This window comes from Bubalus kerabau, chromosome 6 (genome assembly GCF_029407905.1).
Source record: "Bubalus kerabau isolate K-KA32 ecotype Philippines breed swamp buffalo chromosome 6, PCC_UOA_SB_1v2, whole genome shotgun sequence".
Classification (NCBI taxonomy): Eukaryota; Metazoa; Chordata; class Mammalia; order Artiodactyla; family Bovidae; genus Bubalus; species Bubalus kerabau.
Genome location: NC_073629.1, coordinates 32,739,336 through 32,764,144, shown reverse-complemented (window position 1 = coordinate 32,764,144; position 24,809 = coordinate 32,739,336). Strand labels below are relative to the sequence as shown.

The window sequence follows — 24,809 nt, the reverse complement described above, 5'->3', positions numbered from 1 at the left end:
AAAGACCGGAAGTTGACGGAGAGGGCACGAAGTTCTCTTCTCGCGAGACTTGTGAGCGTCCATCTTGCTTCTGTTCTTGACAGATTCTTCTGTCGGGGTCACTGGGGCGGGAAGATTGCTGTGTGAACGCTACCTGACAATGCTGTCCCGGGTGGTACTTTCTGCCGCCGCCGCAGCAGGTGAGAGGTACACACCCTGGTCCTGGATAGCAGAGTAATCGTAAAACAAGGCGTCTGTGGTTGCTTGGAGCGGGTGGGAGGAAAGGGCGTGAAGAAAAGCGCAGTGAGACTTGGGGCCGAGGAAGGGGCAAACCAGATTTCATCGTGACCTTGCTAACCTACGCTTTGTAATTTTGTAGCCCCCTCTCTGAAGAACGCAGCCCTCCTCGGTCCAGGGTAAGTGTGAGGGATGTAATATTTCCTTTGGTCCTTGCTTTATCACCTCATTTCACTTCTGGGTTAATCTGCCTTTAGCTTTAGGCCAGTAATTACCTTTATTTTGGTTATATTGGAACGCTTAACGTCTAATTTACGTGTGATCCTATAACTGCTGGAACACCATTGTATCATCTAATAGTAGAGGTTAAGAGAAAAAGTAATGTGTTCTAACTAAACTGTTTAGAAACTGCTTTTGGTGTCTCCTAAGCCCCGCCCCTCTCCCTTGTGACCTTCAGCTAGACAGAGCTGCCGCAGCCTGTATCGGGGTTACTAGATTGCATACCCAAGGGCAAGTTTTGTTAAATAAAAAAATGAAACGTATAGTTTTTAATCTTTCTCCCAGATTTCAAATTTTACTGTCAGATCAGAGAAATTATTCAGTGTTTCAGCAAATATTTATCTTGCACCTCCATAACCAAAGATAAATAAATGAGTATGGTTAAGTACCTACCTTCACATAGCAGAGGAGATAGCTATGGAGTAGTTTACAATGAGGACTCCGAAGCTGAGAGTAAACTTGGCTCCTCTACTTAACAAGCTGTGGGACCTTAATTTCTCCATAGGCAAAATAGAGATAATAGTACGTTATGGATTATGAGAATTAAGGGAGGTTCCTGGGAACTCTAAAAACAGTGCTTGGTAGATAATATGTGCTTAATGTTAGAACCTGTTACTAATATTATGTCATAAAACATGTCAGTTTTCTTTGTAATTTCTTTTTACTTCCGGACTTCATCCTAAGTCTTGCAAAATTTGATAACAGTCCTGTGTCTTGAAAAGGTGGTTTAGGTTTATCTGTAGTTAAATAAAGTAAGACTAATTGGTTGCTTCCAACATTTCAAAGAAGAAAGATTCCATACAGACAAACAACTCTTTGTAGCATAGGTAATAAATACATGTAGAAGATGTGAGGAACATCCTTTTTTTCTCGTTCACATTTCTCTAATGCATTCATAAGGCACTTCTTTCTTCTTATATCCAGACTCTGACCATTCTTTCACTACCATTACTACTGGAGTATGAACCACCATCACATTTCACCTAAGCTATTTCAGTTGTCTCCTAGAATCTATATTCTTTTCCCATTACAGGCCATTCTCACAGGAGTCACAGGGATTATGTCCTTTCCCCACCCTTCCCTTGCAAAACCCTCCAGAGCTGCCTGTCCCACTTGAAATAAAATCCAAACTTAAAATAACCCAGAAGGTTCAACATGAGTTAACCCCATCCTACCTCTTCATTTGTCTTATTAAACCTTCTGTTTTTAGCTCATTCTCAGCCATACTGATGTTCTTGCATTCTTCCAAAAACTGCCAAGCTTATTGTTGCCTCAGGATCTTTATACTTGCTGATCTCTCTTTTCCCGGTCATTAGCTCAGATGTCACCTAATCTCTCCCAGAAAAGCCTCTCTCCCCATGACCCATTGCTCCTTAGCCCTTTCCCTTCCTAATTTACATGGAATTTACAGCTGTCTGAAATTGTGTGTGTGTATATACATTCTCACACTCCAAACCCCCACTAGAATGTCTAAGGCTGAGACTTTGCTTATCGTTATACTGTTGGTGCCTAACATAAGTAGAGAGTCTGTAAGTGTTTCGTTGAATGAATAAATGTTGGCCCACAGTTGGAGAAGCCTTTGTAAAGGATATACTTGAGATATTCTAAAGGCTGGTGGGTCTTGGCAATCCTTAAGTGAAAGGCATACCAAGTAGAAGCAGCTTGAGGCAGTCTTTTTTATTTTGAAAACTGTGCACGTTCAGTCTCTTCAGTCGTGTCTGACTCTGCAACCCCATGGACTGTAGCACACCAGGCTCTGTCCGTGGGATTGTCCAGGCAAGAATACTGGAGTCGGTTGCTGTTCCCTCCTTCAGGGGACCTTCCTGACCCAGGGATCACACCTAGGTCTCCTGCACTGCAGGCAGATTCATTACCATCTGAGCCACCAAAGAAAGCTGTCAGTTCAGTTCAGTTGCTCAGTCATGTCCGACTCTTTGCCATGGACTGCAGCACGCCAGGCCTCCCTGTCCATCACCAACTCCCAGAGTTTACTCAAACTCATGTCTCGAGTCGGTGGTCCCATCCAACTATCTAGTTCTCTGTCATTCCCTTCTGCTCTCAATCTTTCCCAGCATCACGGTCTTTAAATGAGTCAGTTCTTCGCATCAGGTGGCCAAAGTATGGGAGTTTCAGCTTCAACATCAATCCTTCCAATGAATATTCAGGACTGATTTCCTTTAGGATGGACTGGTTGGATCTCCATGCAGTCCAAGGGACTCTCAAGAGTCTTCTCCATCACCACAGTTTAAAAGCATCAATTCTTTGGCACTCAGCTTTCTTTATAGTCCAACTCTCACATCCCTACATGACCACTGGAAAAACCATAACCTTGACTAGACGGACCTTTGTTGGCAAAGTAATGTCTCTGCTTTTTAATATGCTGTCTAGGTTGATCATAACTTTCCTTCCAAGGAGTAAGCATCTTTTAATTTCATGGCTGCAGTCACCATCTGCATGATTTTGGAGCCCAGAAAAATAAAGTCAGCCAATGTTTCCCCATCTATTTGCTATGAAGTGATGGGACCAGATGTCATGATCTTAGTCTTCTGAATGTTGAGCTTTAGGCCAACTTTTTCACTGTCCTCTTTCACTTTGATCAAGAGGCTCTTTAGTTCTTCTTCACTTTCTGCCATAAGGGTGGTGTCATCTGCATATCTGAGGTTATTGATACTTCTCCTGGCAATCTTGATTCCAGCTTGTGCTTCATCCAGCCCAGTGTTTCTCATGATGTACTCTGCATAGAAGTTAAATAAGCAAGGTGACAATATACAACCTTGACTTACTCCTTTTCCTATTTGGAACCAATCTGTTGTTCCATGTCCATTTCTAACTGTTGCTTCATGACCTGCATACAAATTTCTCAAGAGGCAGATCAGGTGATCCTGTATTCCCATCTCCTTCAAAATTTTCCACAGTTTTTGGTGATCCACACAGTCAAAGGCTCTGGCATAGTCAATAAAGCAGAAATAGATGTTTTTCTGGAACTCTCTTGCTTTTTCAATGATCAAGCAGATGTTGGCAATTTGATCTTTGTTCCTTTTCTAAAACCAGGTTGAACATCTGGGAAAGCTGTAAGTAGTTGCATATGGCTGGAAAGTAGGAGAATGAAGGGAGAGGAGGCTATAAAACTTAACAGGTGCTGAATCATGTATACTATATTAAGTACTTTGTTTACTATGGCCAGAAGAGAGCCTGTTGGAGAGTTTTAAAGTCACATTTGTATTTTAAAAACTTTAAAAGCAGCAGTGAGGGACTGGGTTGAAGGGGTATTTGAGGAGAAGCCAAGAGACCAGGTTTTGATTGTTAGCTTTCTTAGGCAAGAGTAGCTGAGGGCTTGAACTAAGGCAGCCAGTTAGGGAGAGGATTTGTGTCCAACTAATGTGAAGTCAAGTGGGCCTTAGGAAGCATCACTATGAACAAAGCTACTGGAGGTGATGGAATTCCAGTTGAGCTATTTCAAATCCTGAAAGATGACGCTGTGAAAGTGCTGCACTCAATATGCCAGCAAATTTGGAATACTCAGCAGTGGCCACAGGACTGGAAAAGGTCAGTTTTCATTCCAGTCCCAAAGAAAGGCAATGCCAAAGAACACTCAAACTACCACACAGTTGCACTCATCTCACACGCTAGTAAAGTAATGCTCAAAATTCTCCAAGCCAGGCTTTAGCAATACGTGAACCATGAACTTCGAGATGTTCAAGCTGGATTTAGAAAAGGCAGAGGAACCAGAGATCAAATTGCCAATATCTGGTGGATCATCAAAAAAGCAAGAGAGTTCCTGAAAAACATCTGTTTCTGCTTTAGTGACTTTATTGACTAAAGCCTTTGACTGTGTGGATCACAATAAACTGTGGAAAATTCTGAAAGAGATGGGCATACCAGACCACCTGACCTGCCTCTTGAGAAACCTGTATGCAGGTCAAGAAGCAACAGTTAGAACTGGACATGGAACAACAGACTGGTTCCAAATAGGAAAAGGAGTACATCAAGGTGGTATATTGTCACCCTGCTTATTTAACTTCTGTGCAGAGTACATCATGAGAAACACTGGGCTGGATGAAGCACAAGCTGGAATCAAGATTGCTGGGAGAAATATCAATAACCTCAGATATGCAGATGACACCACCCTTATGGCAGAAAGTGAAGAAGAACTAAAGAGCCTCTTGATGAAAGTGAAAGAGGACAGTGAAAAAGTTGGCTTAAAGCTCAACATTCAGAAGACTAAGATCATGGCATCTGGTCCCATCACTTCATGGGAGGTAGATGGGGAAACTGTGGAAACGGTGTCAGACTTTATTTTTCTGGGCTCCAAAATCACTGCAGATGGTGACTGCAGCCATGAAATTAAAAGACGCTTACTCCTTGGAAGAAAAGTTAAGACCAACCTAGACGGCATATTAAAAAGCAGAGACATTACTTTGCCAACAAAGGTCCGTCTAGTCAAGGCTATGGTTTTTCCAGAGGTCATGTAGGGATGTGAGAGTTGAACTATAAGGAAAGCTGAGCGCTGAAGAATTGATGCTCTTGAACTGTGGTGATGGAGAAGACTCTTGAGAGTCCCTTGGGCTGCAAGGAGATCCAACCAGTACATCCTAAAGGAGATCAGTCCTGGGTGTGCAATGGAAGGACTAATGTTGAAGTTGAAGCTCCAGTACTTTGGCCACCTGATGCAAAGAGCTGACTCATTTGAAAAGACCCTGATGCTGGGAAAGATTGAGGGCAGGAGGAGAAGGGGACGACAGAGGATGAGATGTTTGGATGGCATCACCGACTCGATGGACATGGGTTTGGATAGACTCCGGGAGTTGGTGATGGACAGGGAGACCTGATGTTTTGTGCTTCATGGGGTCGCAAAGAGTCGGACATGACCGAGCAACTGAACTGAACTGAAAGCAAGTTCTTTTTAAAAAAAATTGTTTATTTTTAAATGAAACAAAAGATGAATATTTTAATGATAAAAGGTAAAATTCACAATAAAGCAAGTTCTTTAGTGCTGTGATTTAAGTCTGTACTCAGCCGGGGGCAGTTTTGCTCTCCAGGGGACTTCTGACAGTGTCTAGGGATGTGTTTGGTCGTCAGCACTGGGTAGGAGGAAGGATGCTACTGGCACCTGGCATATAAAGGATGCTGCTAATTACAGTGCACAGAACAGCTCTCCACAGCAAAGAATTGTCAGTTGTCCAAAATGTTGATAATGCTGAGGTTGAGAAACCCTGATTTTCCTAAGAATCTCGAGCATGACTCTAGGATTCCGAAAGTCAGTATGGTAGCTCATAATACATTAGGAAGCAGCAATAATATTTGGAAGACAAGCAATGAACCATAATCAGTGAAATAATATAAACTCTTACATTGCAAGGAGACAAGAGATAGAATGGGGAGGTGAGGAACAAAATCATACTGATAATCTGAAAGAGACTAAACTTGACAGCAGATATGAAAAGACTGGAGGGTTTTATTTCATTAGAATCTTAATAAGACACCAGTATGCTGTAACTGTTAATCTTAAGTTACTTTAAGACTGGAATAGTTTGCAAATTCATGATAACAGTACAGTAGTTAAAGCCCAATAACAGCAATAGCAAGTTCTCAGTATGTGTTTGTAGAATGAATGGATTGGTCAAATTGTACTTAGAGTATCATGTTCAGTTCTGTATACTTCATTTTTTTAAACAAAACCAGATTGCTCCTTGTAATGGACAATCAGGTTTGTGAAAGAACTGAGATGTTTATTTAACCCAGGTACATGGGTGTTATCTTACATAATAAATGAATAAAATTAGAACTAATCAATAGAAGTTTTAAGGATGTACGTAGCAGTTCAAAGGATGAACATAGAGATATCCAACAATGCAAAAGCCTGTTTCACTTAGTGGTGGTTTAGCACCCCGTCACAGAATATTCAGAATGGTCCAAGTTCTTGCCATCAGGGAGCTCACAACATGGTAGCTATGTAATATCTAACCATTTACATAAAACTTAACATATGCTGAGCACCATTCAATATACTTTACATTTTTAACTCAGTTAATCCTCACAAACAACCTTCTACGGTCATATTCTTTGTTTTACTTTACTTATAGAAATCACAGATTACAAAAGCGTAAATTAGAATTTGAACCCAAATAGTCTGGCTGCAGAGTCTGTGTTCTTACATATTATAGTGCTGGTAATAGATGTATAAGGTGCTAGACAGATTATCTATGAGATTTAACAGAGGAATTCTAGTATTGGGTAGAGGATTACATAAAGCTTTAAGTAAGTTGTTTCCCCTTGTCACAGCTAATTATTGGACCCTGGCCTTCCTATTCTTGGTTTGTTCTCTCTCCATCAGGACAGTGGGAAACTACCTTATCCTCATCCCTATCCATTCTTTCTACAATTGTTCATATGTTGTGTTCTCTTTAAAGAATAAGCTTTAAATTTGTATAATTCCTACCTATAGGGTATTGCAGGCAACGAGGATCTTTCACACAGGGCAGCCAAGTCTTGCCCCTGTACCACCTCTTCCTGAACATGGAGGAAAAGTTCGTTTTGGGCTGATCCCTGAGGAATTCTTCCAGTTCCTTTATCCTAAAACTGGTGTAACAGGTGAGCATTTGCCCAGTGTTTGATAGTATGTTTGGATGCTCTGGTTTATGTTAATCTAGAATTTTAGTGGCTTCTTACCTTTTCCACATACACCAGAAAAATCAAGTCAGCTGTTTTCAAAAGTAAAATGTGGGAGTGATTCAGTGTAACAATTGATTTGATTGCTTTAACTTGTCTTTGGAGTAATTTTGTTGGGGATTTTAACTTGATTTTATAGCATAGTCTCTATTTGGTAATACACCAAATTTATTGAATGCCTGCCCTATCCTAGGCACTGTTCTAGGCATACAGTGGTGAACTAAAGTGCCTGCCATCATGGAACATTTCTTTTGTAGGATAGACAATAAAGAAATGAGAGTAACTGGGGAATTTTTGGCAATCCGGTGGTTAGAACTTGTGCTTTCACAGCAGGGGCCCAGTTTCAATCCCTGATTGGACAACTAAGATCCCTCAAGCCATGTGGAGTGCCCCCCCCCCCCCCAAAAAGAATAACCATAAAATATACTTTCAGGTAGTGATGGAAAGAACTATGGATAAAAATAAAGCCAGGTAAGGCAATAGGGACTATGTACTGTATAATTGTGTGTGTAATTATGAAAAAAGAACTGGACCGGACTTACCAGTTTTTTCCTTTTAAAAAGGCCTAAACTGTCCTGAAGTCTTTCATTTTTGTAATGCCATATGCTTTCACCTTATTTAATCCGTATAACAGTTCTATGAAGACATTTTTATTACCCAGAAGAACTAGAAGACAACTTGCTGAGGTTTATTCTCTCTTTAGTGACTGAGTAGTACTTAAACATGGGTCCTCCAGTCAAGTTTAGTGTACTTTTATTACACACGCTGCTTTTCTTCTGTATCCTTCTCTTGCTGTATCCAAATATAGCTATGACTGTGAAACACTGGATATCAAAGATTTTTTTTTTAATCTCTCCAAGGAATGACCTAAAATAGCTTTTCCATAATTAAAATTGTGAGAAACATCAGATCTCCATAGGTGATAAAAATGCTACATGTGATAGGCCTTTTTTTTTTTTTTTTTTTTTTTTTAAATAAATTCACATTTAAAATGTATACACTGAAGGCAGATTTTTTTTTAAGTGAACTGTGTAAACTTTGTGTGGGAAACTGGGTAAAACACATTTAAGAATGTAACCCTTTTATTCTTATAGTATGTCCTAACATCCTTTGGTACTTGTATTGCATAGAAACACTGTAAACTGCTTCCCCTAAAGACCTGTCTTAAATCCTGCATGGCATCTTGTGAGTCACAGAGGAATATCCTAAAGAAAGGTACATGATGGTTTGTATCCTTTCAGAATTCATGACCTGGTTAAAGAAAAAGATGGCCATAATAGAAGCATTATAATAAGGTGCTACAGGAAGTGAAAGTCCTGTTACTTAGTTCTTTTACTTATATGCTGCTTTATAATTTTGTCTCTTTTGTTTTAATTGTTTATTTCCAGTGTCAGATTCACATTGAGTAAATAGGCAAGAGTGGATAAATTTTATTCTGACGAGTGTCCCCCACTTAATAAATAGTGTATTTTGCTACACAAATTATTCTCAAAGTAACTTGACATTTTTATAAACTACTTCCTGTTTGTTAAGCAGTTGTACTAGACAGTATATACATTGTTTTTCAGTTACATCAATTCTGTGAAGAAGGTACTATTCCCACTTTACAGTTCAGGAAACTAAGCTCAGAGATCTTCTGTATTGTCCAGCATTGTTAAATTGCAAAGTCAGATTTCCCTAAGTCCAGATTATTGTCCTTTCAGTTGTACCTTACTGGTTCTCATCTAGGCTTTGATCTTTGAATCTGATTATTTAAAATCATTATTAACTTTGCTTATCTGGATACATGTATGTATATGGCCGATTCCCTTCTCTGTTCACTTGAAACTATTACGCTGTTGTTAATTGACTATCAGTTCAGTTCAGTCTCTCAGTTGTGTCCAACTCTTTGCAACCCCATTAATCACAGCACGCAAGGCCTCCCTGTCCATCACCAGCTCCTGGAGTTCACTCAAATTCATGTCCATTGAGTCGGTGATGCCATCCAGCCATCTCATGCTCTGTTGTCCCCTTCTCCTCTTGCCCCCAATCCCTCCAAGCATCAGAGTCTTTTCCAATGAGTCAACTCTTCGTGTGAGGTGGCCAAAGTATTGGAGTTTCAGCTTTAGCATCAGGCCTTCCAATGAATACCCAGGACTGATCTCCTTCAGAATGGACTGGTTGCATCTCCTTGCAGTCCAGGGACTCTGAAGAGTCTTCTCCAGCACCACAGTTCAAATGCATCAATTCTTCGGTGCTCAGCTTTCTTCACAGTCCAACTCTCATCCATACATGACCACTGGAAAAACCATAGCCTTGACTAGATCGACCTTTGTTGGCAAAGTAATGTCTCTGCTTTTCAATATGCTATCTAGGTTGGTCATAACTTTTCTTCCAAGGAGTCAGCATCTTTTAATTTCATGGCTTCAGTCACCATCTGCAGTGATTTTGGAGCCCAAAAAAATAAAGTCTGACACCGTTTCCACTGTTTCCCCATCCATTTCCCATGAAGTGATGGGACCAGATGCCATGATCTTAGTTTTCTGAATGTTGAGCTAAGTTTAAGCCAACTTTTTCACTCTCCTTTCACTTTCATCAAGAGGCTTTTTAGTTCCTCTTCACTTTCTGCCATAAGGGTGGTGTCATCTGCATATCTGAGGGTATTGATATTTCTCCTGGCAATCTTGATTCCAGCTTGTGCTTCTTCCTATACCCCAATACAAAATAAAAAGTTTAAAAAAAGAATAAAATAGGAAAAAAAAACCTTTGCCTTCAACTAATTAAATGCAGAAATATCTCTCTGTCTTACCTTTTAGATATAGCATATCTATCATAAAATAATTTTTTCTTCCTTTTAGGACCCTATGTGCTTGGAACTGGGCTTATCTTATATTTACTCTCCAAGGAAATATACGTGATAACTCCAGAGACCTTCTCTGCCATATCAACAATAGGATTCCTTGTCTATATAGTTAAAAAATATGGTGCTTCTGTTGGGGAATTTGCTGATAAACTCAATGAGGTAAGAACCATAAATCTTACTTCCTGTTTTAGACAGTACTAGAAACATCAAAGATATCAAGTGATAGGAACAAAGCATATAAAAATGAATCTGATTATAATGATTTCAATATAAATGTTAGTTAATTACTAATTTGAGATAAATTTTTTACCAGACTTTCTCCAGCTTTTCCGTAGTTTTGTTCATTCAGCAAGATACTGCATAGATACTGTGAGCAACTCTTGCTAAGTATTTGTGCAGTTCTTGTGTGTGGGTATTTTCACATGTGAAGAAGTATAAAATGAATCTTTTTATTACCCTTGATACCTTCACTGATCTTTGTTGTAAATATCATAATTGCAGCAAAAAATTGCCCAACTGGAAGAGGTGAAACAGGCATCCATCAAACAAATCCAGGATGCTATTGATACGGAGAAGTCACAGCAGGCACTGGTTCAAAAGCGCCATTACCTTTTTGATGTTCAAAGGGTAGGTTTCAGAACTTTCTCAGAGGAGTGAAATTACTCATTTGTGTATATTTAAAACAAAAATTTACAATCATATGAAGGTTGTATAATTTGAGCATATTTTACTTGGAAAAAGGAATATTTGGGTGGGGATTGACTGTTAAAGCTATTTAGATATCTAAGACTCCTCAAGTGGATAAATAATTAGAATTATTACCCTAAAACTAGAGAGAATAAAAAGTATAAAAGAACATATTTTTAAATCCACACAGAAAGCCAATTTGAAAATGACATTCACTGTAAAATACAGTAGGTGAAATACATGCTATGCATTTCAAACATGCATGTTATAAGAAAGTCTTATAACAGGATCCCTAAAGATACTTGGCACATTATATTTGAAATCCTCAGAAATCTCTTCATGCATAGGTTATAGCCGGAGAATTCTTCCTGCATCATAACTAATACGTCACACAAAACCTGGCTTTTGAAGATGTAGCTTTTTGTAAGAATCAAATGATAGTGATTAAAATTTTTATTTATTCATGAAATACTTAATAGGTATATTTTAAGTGTGGACACTGGTCAAGGCAGGGTGCTAGGATTACAGCAGAGAACAAAACCAAGTCTGCTTTCTTGGTGCCTACTTAGCCAAGGGTTGAGAGAAGGAAAAGAAAAAAAATTAAGCAGATATGAATGTCAACTTGTGTGAAGTACCTGTAGAATAATGAACTTATGTTAAAGGAAAAGAAATTTTAGAAGGAGGGAGTAAACTGTTTTCTTCAGCAGTTTAGAAAGGCTTCTGATGTGATATTTGAACCTGATGTCTGAGGAAATAGTATTGCAGACAGAGGGAAGAACAATCACAAGGGCCCTAACCCTGGAAGCTTGCTTGATATAGACAAGGAAAGTAAGAAGGCCAACGTAGCTGAAGTAGAATGGGTGAGGAGGAAGGTAAGAGGAAGCAAGGCAGAGAGTGGCCAAGGGCTGGATCATATGAAGTCTCATAGGCTTCTGTGAGAACTTTGACTTGTACTTAGGATGAGAGAAAGTCATTGAATCTTTTAGGCAGAGGAGTGATATGATCTCACTGGTGTTTTAAAGAGTCACTCTGATGGCCTGGTTGTAAATAGCCTTCAGTCTTGCGTGTGTTGGTTTGAAATGCCTGTGAGTTAGCCAGATAAGAGTTATTAGATACAAGAGTCTGGAATCACCAGCGAGAATTTGGAAATCATGAGCTTACAAGTGACACTTAACAGCTGTAAGACCAGAACAAGAAGGAAAATAACTGGTGGAAACAAGGATTAATTTGTAGTTGCCCTGCTTAATGGTCAAGTAATAAAGGGCCTAAGAATTTGGCATTGGATTTAGCAGTATGAAGGTTGGAGACCTTGGTTAAGGGCTGTTTTAGTGAAGTGGTTGGAGTAAATTAAAGGAAAAAAATGGAAGAGGAGAATTGGAGTCTGGGTGTAAATCACTGTCAGAATTGTGAAGGAGTTAGAATATTGTTGGGCAAAGACATTAGTAGCTCGGAGGAGAGGATTTAGTAACCAAAAGAGATTTTTTAAACAATAGAAAGTATAATTACATGTTAGTATCTGATAGAAATTAGTAGAGAGAAAATTTGATGCAAGAAAGGGGTATGCATAGGGAGGAATTTGCTAGAGCAGTGTCCTTCGGTAGGGCTAGAGGGCTTGGCGTACGCAGGTGGAAGGGTTGGCTTCAAGAGCATCAACAGTTCCATAGTTAAAGGAAGGCAAAGTATGTATGGGTTGAGGTAGATTAGCTGATAGAGTGGTACAAGTTTGTGAAGTTCTTTGTTTCCTTTTTCTCAGTGAAATAGGAAGTTAGGTCATTTGCTGAACAGGAAAGTAGTCAAGGCAGTATTTGAGATTTGAGGAGAAAGGAGATAGGGCCTACTTGAGCTTAATATCTCAAACCTTTATACTTAACAGGGAGATGTATAAGGATTCTCATTACAAGCTAGAAAATGACAATATCCCTGTCACTTTATTGATTATTATTCTGGAGACAGTAGCTAATATTAGAGAAGAAAAAGAAATAAGAGGTATAAAAACTAGAAATTGAAACCTTAAGAGAAGAAAAAGACAACATGAAAAACAATACAATACCTTTGGAAAGACAAGATGTTTCCAATAAGACAACAAAATCCAGAAACTTGGGTAGTGATGGATGTTAACTAAACTCATTCTGGTGATCTTTCACAATATATACAAATACCAAATCATTGTGTTTGTATACCTGAAATTAATATAATATTGTATTTCAATTATACCTCAGTTTTCAAAAACCCAGGAAACTATAGGAGGAAAAATTGTTAAGTTAATCTCATTTTTAAAAATTTAAATTTTGCATGTAGAAATTACCATAAACCAAAGTTAGAGATAAAAGGACACTTGCATTCCATGTGACACAAAAGGGTAGTTACCTTAGGATAGACCAACATTCCAGTAGAAAACTAGGCATAGGACATGAACAATTTATAAAGATATAAGTAAATGTAAATGACTTCTAAGTATATAAATTTTCTTCTTATATAACAACAATTAAAATTGATAATTTTTTTCTGCCTATCAGAATAGCAGAAAGTAAAAGTTTTATAAACACTGTTGATCAGGCTGTTTGTGTTGCTGATGAAAGAATGGAGCAATACAACTTTTCTGTAGAATTTGACAATGTTAATCACAATTTAAAATGGATCTTTAAGAGCATGGGTTTTGTAGCCTGACCCCTCATATTCAGGCCTTGGCTTCATAATTCAGTGACCCTGTAACCTTAGACAGATTTCCTTGGTTTCTGCCTCAGTTTTCCTCACTGTAAAATGAATATAGTAACTATCCTATGGTGTGATTTTAAGATTTAATTGAATTGACACAGTGTTTAGCAGATAGTAGATACTCAACAGATGTTAGCTATTATTTGACCCAGCAGATATTCAGACATAAATGCAAAGATGTAAACTGTAATATGTAGTTGAAAGAATTAGAAGCAACCTAATCTGTTAATAGAGCTTAGTTAAATAAATTATGTGTTGTGAGACACAAAAATAGTAGAATCCAATATAAGTTTTAAAACTGAGATGGGTCAATATGTCATAACCAGTAAAAGTGATGTTTATGTGTGTACATATATGTATGTTTGTTTATTAAGTATTTCTGGGAGAAAATACAAGAAATATAGGAAGATGATAGCCTATGAGGGGGCTGGAGAGGGCTTAATTTTTTACTATGTATACTTTTAAATATATTTTTACTATATGCTGTTAGATTTTCTTTTAACCAGATGCATGTATTACCTGTTCATATTAAACAAATGAACTTTGCATAAAATACAGTTAAGTGGTAGCTGTTCTAAGAGGCAGAATCCTCAGAATGGAAGTAATCCTTTGTGTAAGCAATTTTCATCACTTCCTAATTTTGCTTCAGAATAACATTGCTATGGCCTTGGAGGTTACGTACCGGGAACGGCTGCATAGAGTATACAGGGAGGTAAAGAATCGCCTGGACTATCACATCTCTGTGCAGAATATGATGCGTCAGAAGGAACAAGAGCACATGATAAACTGGGTGGAGAAGCATGTGGTGCAGAGCATCTCTGCACAGCAGGTACATGATATTTCAAAGCTTCTGGAGTTGTATTGATAACTTTGATAGTATAGGGATAGCTGGCAGGGAGTCTTTAGCCTAGCAATAATGGGATAGCCCTGGTTCATTTTTCTGGTTAGTGGTAACCTAGAAAGTGCTGCACAACTGCCATGGTAGGTTTCCTCCTTCCTCAGAGTTTGGTTACCAAAAGAACTCTCACTCATAGTGGAAAGATCATTGAGAACACTCGTTATGGCCCACTTATGTTCAGGTTCCATCATCTGGGAAACATTAACCAACATCAGTTCAGTTAAATCGCTCAGTCATGTCCGACTCTTTGCGACCCCATGAATCACAGCACGCCAGGCCTCCCTGTCTGTCACCAACTCCCGGAGTTCACTCAGACTCACGTCCATCGAGTCGGTGATACCTTCCAGCCATCTCATCCTCTGTCGTCCCCTTCTCCTGCCCCCAGTCCCTCCCAGCATCAGGGTCTTTTCCAGTGAGGTGGCCAAAGTATTAGAGTTTCAGCTTTAGCATCAGGCCTTCCATTCAACACCCAGGACTGATCTCCTTTAGGATGGACTGGTTGGATCTCCTTGCAGTCCAAGGGACTCTCAAGAGTCGTCTCCAGCACCGCAGTTCAGAAGCAATCAATTCTTCAGCGCTCAGCTTTCTTCACAGTCCAACTCTCACATCCATACATGAGCACTGGAAAAACCATAGCCTTGACTAGATGGACCTTTGTTGGCAAAGTAGTATCTCAGCTTTTCAATATGCTATCTAGGTTGGTCTTAACTTTTCTTCCAAGGAGCAAGCATCTTTTAATTTCATGGCTTCAGTCACCATCTGCAGTGATTTGGAAGCCCAAAAAAATAAAGTCAGCCAATGTTTCCACTGTCTCCCCATCCATTTCCCATGAAGTGATGGGACCAAATGCCATGGTCTTAGTTTTCTGAATGTTGAGCTTTAAGCCAACTTTTTCATTCTCCTCTTTCACTTTCATCAAGAGGCTTTTTAGTTCTTCTTCACTTTCTGCCATAAGGGTGGTGTCATCTGCATATCTGACCAACATACTTCTCTGTGAAACAAAAACTGGACAAGTCTATTTCTGAGCCTCTTCCATTTTCTAATTCTGTGATGTCCATTCCATTTCCTCTCCTCAGCTGCTAAATTCATTGAACTTGAACAGAATGTTTTCTATTTTCATCTATTTATTTATTTTTATTTACTTGTTTATCACTTGATTTCTTCTTTCCCAAATAAAGAGTATACTTAGGCATTTCTGGTCACTTTCAGCATAACCATGCAGGGCTGGAGAAAAACAGGGTCTATCAATATTTAATGAATTGTTTTTTTAAATTATATGCTTTTATATGGAAGTGATATACTTGTTTAAGAAATTTGGAAAGTACAAAAGAGACAAGAATTATTTTTATTCTTAACATTGTTTATTACTGATGTTTGTTAGGTTGGTCCTTTTTAAGCAACTATTAGCTGTAAAATATAACATCAGTTGCACATGATTACAGGATTATCTAGCTTCAACCTCTAGACAGGTTTCACTCATAAAAGCTATGAGCCAGGGCACTTTAACTATTCCCTGGTTTTGCTTTATTAAATAATTGATTATCCCCTTTGTAAAGCTGGAATCAAGATTTCTGGAGAAATACCAATAACTTCACATATACAGATGACACCACCCTTATGGCAGAAAACGAAGAGGAACTAAAGAGCCTCTTGATGAAAGTGAAAGAGGAGAGTAAAAAAGTTGGCTTAAAACTCTCAACATTCATAAAACGAAGATCATGGCATCCGGTCCCGTCACTTCATGGCAAATAGATAGGGAAGCAATGAAAACAGTGACAGACTTTATTTTCTTGGGCTCCAGAATCACCTCAGATGGTGACTGTAGCCATGAAATTAAAAGACGCTTGCTCCTTGGAAGAAAAGCAATGACAAACCTAGACAGCATATTAAAAAACAGAGACATTACTTTGCCAACAAAGGTCCATATAGTCAAAGCTGTTGTTTTCCCAGTAGTTATGTTTGGATTTGAGTGTTGGACTGTAAAAGAAGCTGAGCGCCGAAGAATTGATGATTTTGAACTGTGATGTTGGAGAATCCAACTCTCTAGAGTCCCTTGGACTGCGAAGAGACCAAACCAGTCAATCCTAAAGGAAATCAGTCCTGATTATTCCCTGTAAGGACTGAAGCTGAAGCTCAAGTATTTTGGCCACCTGATACAAAGAACTGATTGATTAGAAAAGACCCTGATGCTGGGAAAGATTGAAGGCAGGAGGTGAAGGGGGCGACAGAGGATGATCTTTAAGCCAGTAATTCATCTTGAGATTCTGTAGTAACCTTAGTGTCTTATAGGAGGTATCTTTTAGAATGACTGTTATTAGACAAGGTCTAACCAGCTTTCTCTTTCCTTATCACAGGAGAAGGAAACAATCGCCAAGTGTATTGCAGATCTAAAGCTGCTCGCAAAGAAGGCTCAAGCTCAGCCAGTTATGTAAACACATCTATCCCTATTAAGACAGCTAGAAGCAGTTGACTGACTAAATGGAAACCAGTCAATGTGATAAATCTTTCTGTATTGCTATCTACTGAAGTTACAGTTTACCTTTCCTATAAATGAAAAGTTTTGAGTCTGATACAATGAGAGAATTGAAACAATCTATTGGCCAGTAAGATCTTTCTCTAATTCATCTTGCTGTACATTTTGAGTTGTCCTGTGACCACTTTTAAATAAGCAGTTTGTTTGAATAAAATTTGGTACCTGGCTAAAAATTGTCCAAGTTATAGTTTAAATTTGTAATTAATTCAGCCATCTTAACAATAAAGTGACAACTGAAACAAAGTTTTTCAAGATGTATAATTTTCTGAAATATTATTTCAACATTTATTGGTAAAAATTAAAGATGTCACTGAACTGATAATCTTATTTATATAATTATTAATGGTAAGCTATTTCTTGCTGCTGGGTTATGGGGAATCTAAAGCTTTTCAGTATTCTTAAAATGGCTAAAGGAAATCATATATCATTGACTTTATTTTTGCTTTAGTAGTATTTCTGCAGAAAATACTATGGACTCAAATGTGTCGTAAAATTACTCTCAAGAATCCAACAGATAGAAAATTCTGCCTTTCCATAGCTTTGTCTGCATTTAATTCTCATACTTTTATAAGGATTTACTTGTGAACAAATGGATAAAACAATCATTTAGGTCAGTATTGATGACTAATATATTCATCTTCTATAGAAATCAGATTGACATCATTATTAAGATGTTACGTAAAGGAGAGTTTACTAGGGTCAGTAGGTGTTCCAAATTATTCATTAAATGAAAAATTGCTAAGCACTATCCTACAATGGTCACACAGAGATAAAAAGTTCCTACCACAAGGTATTAATCTGCTGGACAGGCAGAATATATGATACAATACAGATTTTAGTACAAGGTGTTTTGAGAGTCCCATTTCAGGTAGTCTAAATAGCCTCATCGCTTCACTTGTGTATAACTATTAGTCAGAAGCACAGCTAGGATATGTGTTTATATGTAAGAGGTTTGACTTTATGCTCTCGTGGGAGCTGGTTAAGCAGTCTCTGTGAGCTCTTAATCTTTGTTTCTAATGAAGGAGCTTGACATGCATGGAGCGGGCATTTAAGAAGGGAAGATAGATGTGAAGTGGGAGAGGGTAGGAACAAGTGGAAACTACAAGCACAGACTGAAACCCTTGTCCGTTTTTATTACCTCTGATCTTCATGGTATGATGGTCCTGCAAAACCCGAGGCCCTTCCTAATCCTGGTTCAAAGGTTAGAGAAGCTTAAGGATGACCCAAGGAGAGAAGTTGGTAAGTTACAGCCCTGCCTGCTAATACTGCTGGATCAACAGATCAGCAGCAACATGGATAAGCCACAAAGTAGTTCCTGCTTGGCACCTGCAAAGGCAGCCAGGCATGAGGCAGTCAGCCCTCAAGCCAGTCACTTCAGACAAGAGCTTCACCTGGGACTCCTTGTAAGGCCACTGGATCCGAGCAGAGACTGGCAGTGTGCCCCGTAGTTTCCAGAACCAGGCAGTGGCATCCTGTATTCACACAGCACTGCAACGTGCTGTGGGTAAGCAACATGATGGTCTGCCACCTGGACATTACTATAGTGGCCAGCTGTAGAGCACATGCTGCTCCTTTTGGACAAGAATGTGCTAGAGGAGTTTGTTTACCTATGTGCAAGGACTGGGGTGTCACAACCCAAAATGAAGCCAGTCAGGAGTGAGATGGAGGTAATAAGCTGAGCAGGGATTTTAGAGCAAAACTCCAAAGTACAGTACCAAATCTCTACCTTCAGAATATCAGTTTATATATACACTGTGCATAGCTCAGTCAGTAAAGAATCTGCCTGCAATGCAGGAGACCCAGGTTCGATTCCTGGGTCGGGAAGATCCCCTGGAGAAGGAAATGGCAACCCACTCCAGTACTCTTGCCTAGAGAATCCCATGGACGGAGGAGCCTGGGGGGCTACAGTCCCATGGGGTCGCAAGAGTCAAACACAACTTAGCGACTACACCACCACCACCATATGTACCCTGCCATGTGTATAATGGGAAGTTGCTGTATAACAGGGAGCTCAGCCCAGTGCTCTGTGACAACATAGAGGGGTGGGGAGGGGTCGGGAGGGTAGTTCCAGAGACGGTGGTATATGTATACTTACGGCTGATTCATGTTGTACGGCAGAAACCAACACAATATTGTAAAGCACTTATCCTCCAGTTAATTTTTTTTTTTATTTCTTTGTGATGGTTGTGGTTTGGTACATACAAATCGGTTGTATGGTAATTGGTTGTGCAACTTCAAATTAAACATTGGAAAACCAATTATTTTTTAAATATTTGATACGGAAAGGTCAAATTGATTTGAAATATGTTTGTGTTAGCAAAAGATTGCATGTCAGTGAAAAAAGGGAAATGTTAGATTCTTTTGTTGTAAGTTTTATAATGACCATAAGAATAATTTATAATCAATGATAATACAAATCAAGATCTTTCTAATCAAATGGCCAGTGACCTGGTTCACTGGTTATTCTTAGTATCACTCTGGTGGGATAACCAGATAAGTTTCCTGATTTGCTGAAATATGAAGTAGACAATATCACTTGTGGTATAATCTATCCAGAAATATTTCACCCGAGTCTATCAAGACTTAAGATGTAAATTCTAGTTTCCAGGAAATGCAGGAGGTAGAGGAACAAGATGAACAAGAGTCCCTTGGACTGCAAGGAGATCAAACCAGTCAATCCTAAAGAAAGTCAATCCTGAATGTTCACTGGAAGGGCTGATGCTAAAACTGAAGCTCCAATATTTTGGCCACCCGATGCAAAAATCCAACTCATTGGAAAAGACCCTGATGCTGGGAAGGATTGAAGGCAGGAGAAGAAGGGGACAACAGAGGATAAGATGGTTGGATGGCATTACTGACTCAATGGACATGAGTTTGAGCAAACTCCGGGAGATGGTGAAGAACAGGGAAGCCTGGTGTGCTGCAATCCATCTGGTCACAAAGAGTCAGACATGACTGAGCGACTGAACCACCGCAGCCTCTAACCCACAGAAACTGAAAGAAGAAATGTGTACTGTTTTAAGCTTCTATATTTGTGATATTTGTTATACTGCAATAGAAAACTGATATATTAAGGATCCCTACCACTTCCATCTGGTTTGCTTTTTTCTGATTCACTCACTGTGGGTTCCCTTTCAGGGGGCCTCATCCAATTTCCCACCTTGATGCAGGCTTTCGGTTTCCTGACCTCATACAAGGCCTGTAGACCCAATCTTCAGGTCACCAAAAGTTGGCTCTACCTATAAACAGCAGCTCCAGGTCTCAACTCTGATTTTTGAGGATTTCCAACATCTAGTTCAGCCATGCATTTAAAAATATATATATATATATTTTTTTTTTAATTGGAGGATAACTGCTTTATAATATTGACTGGTTTCTGCCATATGTCAACATGAATCAGCCACATGTGTACATATGTTCCTTCCTTCTTGAACCTCACTACCATGTTCCACCCCTTCCCATCCCTCTAGATTGTCACAGAGCACTGGATTGAGCTCCCTGTGTCACAGTAAATTCCCACTGGCTATCTATTTTACTTACCAGTCATGCATTTTTAAATTGTGTGCTTTAAGTCACTTCAATATTGTCCAACCCTGTGCAACCCTCTGGACTGTAGCCTGCCAGCTTCCTATGTCTATGAGATTCTCCAGGCAAGAATACTTGGGTGGGTTGCCATGCCCTCCTCCAGAGCATCTTCCCAACCCAGAGATTGAACTCTTATGTCTCCTGTATTGGCAGGCGGGTTCTTTACCAGCTGAGCTACCAGAGGAGCCCTCTTTATCACTAGCACCACCTTAAACTACGGTGTTTCAAATGTTTTATCCAGCCTTTGTTGGTTTTCTTTAACAAGAGGATCTCTTTAAAGATCTAATCTGCTGTACTTCTAGGGATTTCCATTCACTCTTTAACTCACTGAAGTCTTACTCTCCACCACTATCATACCCCAAGCTGCTTTAGCAAAGAGATCAGGATCTCTTCATTTCTAAATCCAATCAACTCTTTCCAGTCCTCATCTTAATCAACCTCTCTCTCTGCAGCATCTGGCACTGTTCAGTTGAGTTCAGTCTCAGTAGTGTCCGACTCTTTGCAACCCCATGGACTGTAGCACGCCAGGCCTCCCTGTCCATCACCAACTCCAGGAGCTTACTGAAACATATCAATAGAGTCGGTGGTGCCATACAACCATCTCATCCTCTGTCGTCCCGTTCTCCTCCTGCCTTCAGTCATTCCCAGCGTCAAGTTCTTTTTAAATGAGTCAGTTCTTAGCATTAGGTGGCCAAAGTATTGGAGTTTCAGTGTCAGTCCTTCCAGTGAATATTCAGTACTGATTTCCTTTAGATGGACTGGTTGGATCTCCTTGCAGTCCAAGGGACTCTCAAGAGTCTCCTCCAACACCACAGTTCAAAAGCATCAATTCTTCGGTGCTCACAGCTTTTCCTTCTTTTCCTCCCCAGCTTTTCTTTCTTTTCCTCCCTGGTCCCTACATTTGCTATTACTGCTGTCACTGTGTCCTCTCAATTTCTGTAACTGACTCCAGATTTTTTTTCTTAAAAGATTTTTTTTGTTAATTTACTTTTAAATTTTTGGCTATGCTGGGTCTTTGTTGCTGTGCTGGCCTTTCTCTAGTTTCGGAGAGTGGGGCTACTCTGTAGTTGTGCTCGGGTTTCTCATTTTGGTGGCTTCTGTTGTGGAGCAGGGGCACTCACGAATGTGGGCTTCAGCAGTTGCAGCACGTGGGCTCTAGTGCACAGACTTAATAATAGTGGCATACGGGCTTAGTTGCTCCACAGCACGTGGGATCCTCCCAGATCAGGGCTTGAACCTGTGTCTCCTGCATTGGCAGGTATACTCTTTACCAGCAAGTCACTAAGGAAGCCCCTCCACTTTTTCTGACTCCCTCTTAAGTGGTGGTGGTCCTCAGAGTTCTTGGAATGTTTTATTCTCATTCTACAAACTGTTCCTGGATAATCTTATCCATCCCCGTAGCTTCTACTGTCACGTGTATGCTGATGGCTTCCTAATCTATATCCCAAGTTGTATTAGCCAGGATAAGTCAACTGAGGTAAGAAACTGCCCCAAAAGCTCAGTAGTGTAATGTGGAAAAGTTTATTTCTTGCTCACACAGAATCCACTCTAGGTCCAGGTGACCCACCAGAGAAACTATCCTCCCTGTAGTGACTCAGTTATCCACTTTAGAGCTTTCAACCTTATCTTCTCATCACAAAATCTCTGTGATCACCCTGAAGGGGAAGGGATCAGAGAGGTCTTCCTTCAGTAATTAAATGCTTCAACTAAAAGGGAACTACATCACTTTCATTGGTCCATTGCAATGGCAATTGCATTGCAGTTTCATTGGTCCAAATGCAAGCGAAATACTTGAATTTCGCTGAACATTACAAACATGACAAAACATGTCTTTGCTCACATGGTCCCTCTGCCTAGATATGCTTCCTTCCTCCGTCTGCCTAGAAAATGTGATTCATCTTTCAAGAAGCAACTCAAACGTCATCTCCTCTATGATACTTTTCTTGACACCCACTTCCCCTCCTTATTGTGTGACCAGAGCTTATCACATGGCACTACTAAACCGTAAGAGGGTCTGTGCCAGGAGAGGAGGTCTGGTTCAGGGTGAAAACTAGTACTCTCTACCACACAGCTCTGGATCTTTCATGAGCCCCTGACCTGTGTATCCAACTACCCTCTTGACATGGCTCGGTAGTACAATCCACAAGCACCCTAGCTCAATGTGTTCAAAGGTAAGCTCATTGTATATGTCCAGTCCTACACTCACCTTCTTCTATATTCTCACCATTAATTGGTGATTCAAGACAGAAACCTGGAAGTTACCTTGAGCTCTCTCCCCCTTACCTTTCTCTCACAACTAGAAAAAGATTAGATTCATCACTTTTCTGCCCTGCCTCCTCTTCCCCAAGGCCAGTGTCTCCGATTAGATCATCCTTGTTTCTCACCTGGAACTCTGCCATACTAAAGGACTCCCTGCCCCCTGTCTGGCCCACACAAGTCCCTCCTACACTATTGCCTAAACCAGAATGTGATCATGTTTCATCCTTCAGCAGTCTCTCCATTGTCTCCAAGGAAAATCTGTTTAAGGTCCTCTTTCATGGGGCCTTGCGCTTCCTCTACAGTCTTTCTTATAACATTCCTCCACTGGAAAAAGATTCCACCCACTCTTAATCTCTGTAACATCAGCAATGATGAAATACTTGCATTTCGCTGAACATCACAAACATGACAAAGCATGTCTTTGCTCACATGGTCCCTCTGCCTGGAACACGCTTCCTTCCTCTGTCTGCCTAGAAAATGTGATTCATCTTTCAAGAAGCAACTCAAACATTATCTCTATGATGCTTTTCTTGACACCCACTTCCCCTCCTTATAGTGTGACCTGAGCCTTTTCTCTTGAGTCCCATTCCATCCTGTATGTCTGACACAGCTTATTTCATTGTCTCTTTCTTTACCCACAGTTTATTTTATTTGATGTGATACAATCTTCCTTACACGTCATGTTTGGAATTCACACAAGAATTCCAAAATCTTTAGTTATTCTTTATTAATACTTAAAATATACTTTTTGCTTGGATTTAAAGGCCTCCACAGTATATCTCAAGTCTATCTACACAACTATTTTCTGTCTCGCCTCTCTCTTGAACCTTGCTGATGGCCCAGAAATTCATCGCTCAAAGCCCAGCAAGCAGTCCTTGGGTTGGGAACTTCCTCACACAGTCCATTTCTTCTCCCCCAATCATGTTCCAGGTTTCCCTGCTTGCAGCCTTGCCTGATCCCGCCTGCCCTGCCAGCTCTTCCCTTCTCCCACACCTGCGAGTTACTCAGCCCTCTCCTGGAACTGTCTTCCCCAGGCTCTCTGCCCAACCAGCTTGTTCCCATCCTCTGGTTCTCAGGGTAAATATCACTCCTTGGACAGGAATTCCTGGGTCATCCATTTTATCCAAAGACATCCTCCCATCATTGACTCCCCAGCATGGCCCTCTGTTTGTTTCCTTCATGTCCCTGAACACAATCCGTAATCAATCTGTTATTACCTTTTCTATTGTTACTCTTCTCAGACAGTAGGCCTCATGAGCTTTCCTGCCTTCTCTCTAAAACACCCAGAGCACATGGCCCATTGTGTCTATTTAATGTGTATACTTATTATTTTATGGGTAAATGTTTACAAGTAAATGATCCACCTTCCCTTTGAAGCAATCTCCATGCCATATAAATATATACATAAATTTTACTTATTTATTTGTTTTGGCCTGTACTGGATTTTCACTGTTGCACACAGGCTATTTCTAGTTGTGTTGAGCAGGGGCTACACTTCCTTGTGGTGTGTGTACTTCTCGTTGTGGTGGCTTCTCTTGTTACAGAGCGTGAGGCTCTAGTGTGTGTGAACTTCAGTAATTGTAGCACCTGGGCTCAGTAGTTGCAGTTCCCAGGCTCTAGAGTGCAGGCTCAGGAGTTTCGATCCACAAGCTTAGTTGCCACGAAGCATGTGGGATTTTCCCAACCCAAGGACTGAACCCATGTCTCCTGTATTGGCTGGCAGATTCTTTGTCACTAAGCCACTGGGGAAGCTGGCGATTTCCATGGTCTCAAAACACTTAAAAGTCTGTCTAGTCTGAACTTAACACCATTTGCTTTTCATTTTTCTCTATCAACCTTACTTCCTTGGCTGGAATAAACGAGATTATGACATGCTTGATGATAATTGTAATGTCACACCACTGTGATCCCCACAACATCTGACGTGGCAGTCCCATATTCAATTAATACTCAACTAGAAATAAACTTGTCTTATCCCCCCAATGCTCTGGCATTCATGTGTCAAAGATATAAAAGTTCTCTGCTTGCGGAATGAAAAAAAATACAGTTTGCCACAAACAGGAAGTTGGCCCTTGAGTATAGACAAGATCTTTGCGACACACAGCTTGATGGTGGCAGTGGCAGTA

The 24,809-nt window shown here is 40.0% G+C and overlaps 1 protein-coding gene across 1 annotated transcript; it reads left to right on the top strand.

The window, feature by feature from the left end:
* Positions 1–24: 24 nt before the first annotated feature.
* ATP5PB (ATP synthase peripheral stalk-membrane subunit b) lies at positions 25–17,082 on the top strand. Its single transcript, XM_055584760.1, has 7 exons — positions 25–179; positions 359–395; positions 6,941–7,086; positions 10,002–10,165; positions 10,508–10,633; positions 14,058–14,237; positions 16,661–17,082. The coding sequence occupies exons 1-7, from the start codon at positions 140–142 to the stop codon at positions 16,736–16,738; spliced, it is 771 nt and encodes a 256-aa protein (XP_055440735.1). The 5' UTR covers positions 25–139; the 3' UTR covers positions 16,739–17,082.
* The last annotated feature ends 7,727 nt before the right edge of the window (positions 17,083–24,809 follow it).

Coding starts and splice junctions, on each gene's coding strand:
- ATP5PB (XM_055584760.1), top strand. CDS start 140: ATGCTGTCCCGGGTGGTACTTTCTGCCGCCGCCGCAGCAG. Junction 180..358: donor TTCTGCCGCCGCCGCAGCAG/GTGAGAGGTACA, acceptor GTAATTTTGTAG/CCCCCTCTCTGAAGAACGCA. Junction 10,166..10,507: donor TTGCTGATAAACTCAATGAG/GTAAGAACCATA, acceptor TCATAATTGCAG/CAAAAAATTGCCCAACTGGA.